Consider the following 4,575-nt stretch of genomic DNA (forward strand, 5'->3'; position numbering starts at 1 on the left):
AATATCTGCCTTAAAGGATTGCTCTGAGGACGAATTTAGATAATGCCCTGAAAGCGAGGAGCAAAGCGACCGTTTAAAAAGAGAAAAAGATAGTTTACCACCATCGTAATCTGGTTTGCGGAACAGAGCACAAGGAAGGGTGCAAAGGAAGACTCAAAGTGTCCACAGGGGTGTCTGTGTCAGGAGGTGTCCTCTGGCCTGTCCGCCTGGGTCAGCCCACGTGTGGAGGGCTACCGGGCCCCACCGATGTGGCCTTTGGCTCCTCCAAGATGGTAGAACACACAGAAAGCCAGATGTTGGTCTTATAAGAACTAGTTTTCTGACTGTTGCTTTATTTCTTTCTCCCGAAAATTCGAGAGTGTTCCCTGTGGATTAAGCTCTTTCTATCTATGGACTAGAATTGCAGGTTCCTGAGTTTAAAGGCATATGGCTGCAAGAGTAAGCAAGTGCTGCCTCAGGGCCAAGAAGCTTGGCTGGCCTCTGGGGGTCAGGGATCCGGACATCCCGAATACCTCTTGTGACCTTGATTACCAAGAGGGAATCGTGAGCTGCACTCAAGGGCTGCTATTCAGAAATCCTACTAAAGTCTTTTGTATAAAACATGAGTCTGCGTGCGTGTGTGCGCGTGCACGGGCGCACATGCATGTTCCCGCGGGCATGTGCACCCATATGTCTTTTCCCTCACTTTGGAATGCTCGCTGTGGACCATTTTTGTGTGTACCCATAACCATCACATGTCACCCTTTGCCTCTGAAACCTCCCTAAATGCTCGGGGCTGCTCTTGGTCTGTTGCTGGCTTGGGGTCTGGGGAGGTTCAGGGAGGGGGACTCCCAGCAGCAAGCTGAGCACGTGTGAAGTGAGCTCCAACAAACAAGCGGGGAAGTGAGCAGTCGTTCTGGGGTCAGCGCTCCCTCTGTCCCCCCTTCCAGGGGCTGTCTTGCTAGTGAGGGCACCTGACCCCAGAAATTGCATCCCTGACTCAGAGGGAGGGAAGCAGAGGGTCTTAGTCCTTGATATTGTTGGAACCAGCACCCAGCCCCAGGGCTAGTGGCCCTGAGAAGGGATGTGAGTATCTGGGGCTCCGTGGGCCCTAGGCTGAGCTAGACTCTGGCTCTGCCACCCCCTTGCTCACCCCGGTGCCTGGTGCAGAACCCGGTCCACAGGGGATTCACAAGAGACCCTGGGTGAGGGAATGAACTTGGGCAGGCCTGTTTAACTGAACTTTAGTTGCCTCTCCTACAAACGCGCCCACGGGAGAATATCTTCGCTTACTCACTAAGCCGTTGTGGAGAGTAAACAGGACCACGTAGAGTCCAGTCTGGGGTCACACAGGCAGGGGTGAATCCTAGCTCGGCACGTTCTTAGCTATGTGATGTCAGGCAACCTCTTTGAGCCTTAGTTTCTTCATCAGCAAAATGGGAGTAATAATGAAACCCTCCTCACAGGACTGGAGCTCAGTGCTTGACACACTAAGACCTTATTAACATGATACATTATTTTTGTCCTGCTTAGGAAAGTGCTTTGGAAACGACAAAATACGTTGCATATATGAATGACTTTTTCTGTCCAAGGATCTCAATTCAGAGAACCAAATATATTTGGCTAGGGAAAACATTCATGCAATAAACCAAAATAACAATGATCATAATAATGGTAGGTAATCACGTTATTATCTATTACATGTCAGGCTACTTTACACACATCATTTCCTGGGAGCTCTGGGGTTGGTTGCTTCCCGTTTTATAGATGAGGAAACCCAGGCACAGAGAGGTTGAGTTACTTCCCCAGAGTCACAGAGCTAGGAAGCATGGCAACTAAGATTTCAAAGACCAGGGTCCCAGGTCATCTTTTGTGAACCTGGAACCTTTGGAGATTTGGCCCCAGCCTCCTGGGCAGGCCTTGTAAGAGGAGCTCTCCCTGCCTGAGAGTAGGGGTGGGGAAAAGACTTTGGAGAAGCAGGTCCCTCCTCCATCCTCCAAGCTCCAGGCTCAGGATTCTGATCCAGCCTCACCTTTTCCCAGCAGCCCAGACCTCATATGCTCTTACGTAACTCTGTGTTTCCCGCTCCCCTGCCCCCACGCTTTATATAAGACAGCTCAGCAAACACTGGGGGACCCCACTTGAACTCGCTGTTGTTCTCCTTGACGCTGGAGCCTGTCTTTGAGTGTGCGTGCATGCGTGAACATACACTCATGCACATGTGCCCGTGTATTTGTACATGCGAGTCTACTAGTCATGGGATGGAGGGCACCAATACACATGTGAGGACACAGACATGTCTTCATTGGCCTTTTTTTTTTCTTGCAGTGAGAACAAGGCTTCCCCACTAAGGCTTTCCTTTTTCAACAAATTCAGGCAACTTAACTCTTGAATGCCCTGCTCTTGCCCTGGTCACAGGTAGCAGCAGATCCATGTTAGTAGAGGAAAGTTCTCACAGTGTTGATTCTCACTTGGTCAGCCAGGAAAGTGTCTAAGCCTCTATTCCTCCTGGAACCCCCACTTACCAGTCACTTGGGGTTTTAAGGGAACCGCTGCGTCTGTCTGAGCTGAGTCCTGCAGGCATTGGGTCAGCCAGGCTCCAGACACCTGTGCTACACAAGGCCAGATACACAGGCTACCCACATCATTCAAGGCTGCTCTCCCCAGATGGCGCTGGACTACCTGCCTGTCCAAGCTATCAACAGAATGTTCTCCACATTGTAGGTTTTGCCCCATGGACACTTCACAAGTAGTCTCTGGCCCCTTTACTGGCCTCACCTGTCAAACTGGACGAATTCTCCCAGGTCTGAGATTGGGGTGGGGAGGTGGGTGGGCAGGGGACACGTCCCAATGATGAGGATTCTGACTACCCAGGAGGGCTCAGGAGCCAGGAAGATTCTGGATTCTTCCTAGTCCGAGACCATCTATGCTTTTGTTGAGATACTGCCCCCTCTCCCGGTGTGCAACTCGGTGCTGAAGACAGGGGACTGTGTTCCCTTCCCTTCTCTTCCCAAAGCCAAGAAAGGCTTCAGCCATCTTCCTTCTCATTCACCTTCACTTCCACGGGTGGCAAAAGAGAGGCTGGGGAGAAATCCATTAGAGCCCTCTCCCCCACCCCCAATCTTCCAAGCACCAAGGTGCCTCCCTGCCTGGGGTTAGGACAATGGGGTCTATACATAAGCTACAAAGCCCAGCGTTCCTTCCTCCTATCTGCCCACCCACCCCAGCCCACCCCAGACCAGACAGCAGAGCCACCCATTCCCTCTTGGCCAGTGAGTGCCCACTCCCTCTTGGCCAGTGAGTGCCCATGTTCTTAGGCATTAACACTGCTTTGAGTTAATTGTGCATCTGCAAGAGGTGGCAGGGTTCTGGGCAGCAGGAGGCAACTCATAATGGGAGGTTCCAAATTCCCTCCACAGGGCGGCATTTGGAAGCCTTTTCTGCATTTTAAACATCCTGGCTCCTTTGCACCACAAAGCCTTCACCTGAACTTGCTTTCCCCGCTCCCCAGACAGCAAGGGCATATTTTCAGCGCCCCACTACTACTCGTTCACACTCGACAAGGGTGGGGTCCAAACCAGCACTTAGAGGAGGCTTTTGGCCCTGTAATGTAACTAGATCTAGCCACCTCCCCCATTAAATTGTATTTGTTCACAGTCCTGAGGTATTAATTTTGCTGTTCGCCCCTTTTGCACTTAAGTCACTCAATTTTTTTTTTTTTAATCTCACGGAATAGATTAAAATTTCCCAAAGATTTAAATATTCTCCCTGCGGGACCAGCCCTATCCCCTCGGGAGCTATAGCCTCCTTAGCCTCGGGGGAGTGGGGTCTCAGGAGCCCCGGACCTGCCCCCTGGGCTCCGCAGTCAGGTGGCCCGGCGGCCCAGGGGGTACACACCGCCCTCCCGCCCCTGCCCCAGACAACAACACATCCCAACACACGTGCACACACACCCCGCCGAGGTGCGGGTGGGAAGCCACCGGAAGCCAGACGGCTGCAGTTTTATCACAAGGTTTCTTTTCAAAAGCTCAATCAGGCCAACAAGCTCAGCGACTGGGATTCTCCAACGACTTCCCCCACCCCGCCCCACCTACAGACACCCCAAACTCCCACGCACGTGACCTCGGCCCCGGGCGGCCTCGCACGACCTCTCCCACCCAGCCACGCCGAGGCGCACACAGGGCCAGCCGGGTGTGGAAGTCCCTCCCCGCGCCGCCGCCTCGAGACCCGCGGTGTCCCGGTCCTGGCGGGGGGAGGGGGCCCGAGGTCCGTGGCTGTCCCTCGCGCGGCCGGCCCGGCGGCGGCAGAGCCCGCGCGGGGCACGAGGGTCCTGGTCTCCCTTCTCGTCTGCTTGAGGGCCGGGCTGGCGGTGCGCGGGCCGGGGCGGCCTCAGTACAGCCCCAGGATGGCGGCGCCCACGTCCTTGGAAGGCCGGCGCTCCTGCACCAGAAAGTTGATCATGCTCTCCGACTTGATGAGCAGGTTGCAGCCCAGGAAGAACACGCCGAAGACCACGGTGAGCGACAGCACGCAGAGCACAGCGATCTGGGCCACGCGCGACACCCACAGGCTGCGCTCGTCGGGCGCCAGCCCCGC

General features: G+C 54.4%; 1 protein-coding gene across 1 annotated transcript; it reads right to left on the bottom strand.

The window, feature by feature from the left end:
• Positions 1-3,940: 3,940 nt before the first annotated feature.
• On the bottom strand, positions 3,941-4,572 carry LOC112814490 (reprimo-like protein; the record flags this gene model as incomplete). Its single annotated transcript, XM_025860049.2, has 1 exon — positions 3,941-4,572. A coding segment is annotated over one exon (204 nt), but the record flags the coding sequence as incomplete, so codon positions are not given.
• Between the last annotated feature and the right edge of the window lie 3 nt (positions 4,573-4,575).

Source organism: Callorhinus ursinus, unplaced genomic scaffold, assembly GCF_003265705.2.
Source record: "Callorhinus ursinus isolate GAN/ISIS: 27379988/994484 unplaced genomic scaffold, GSC_fseal_2.0 scaffold4065, whole genome shotgun sequence".
Lineage (NCBI taxonomy): Eukaryota > Metazoa > Chordata > Mammalia > Carnivora > Otariidae > Callorhinus > Callorhinus ursinus.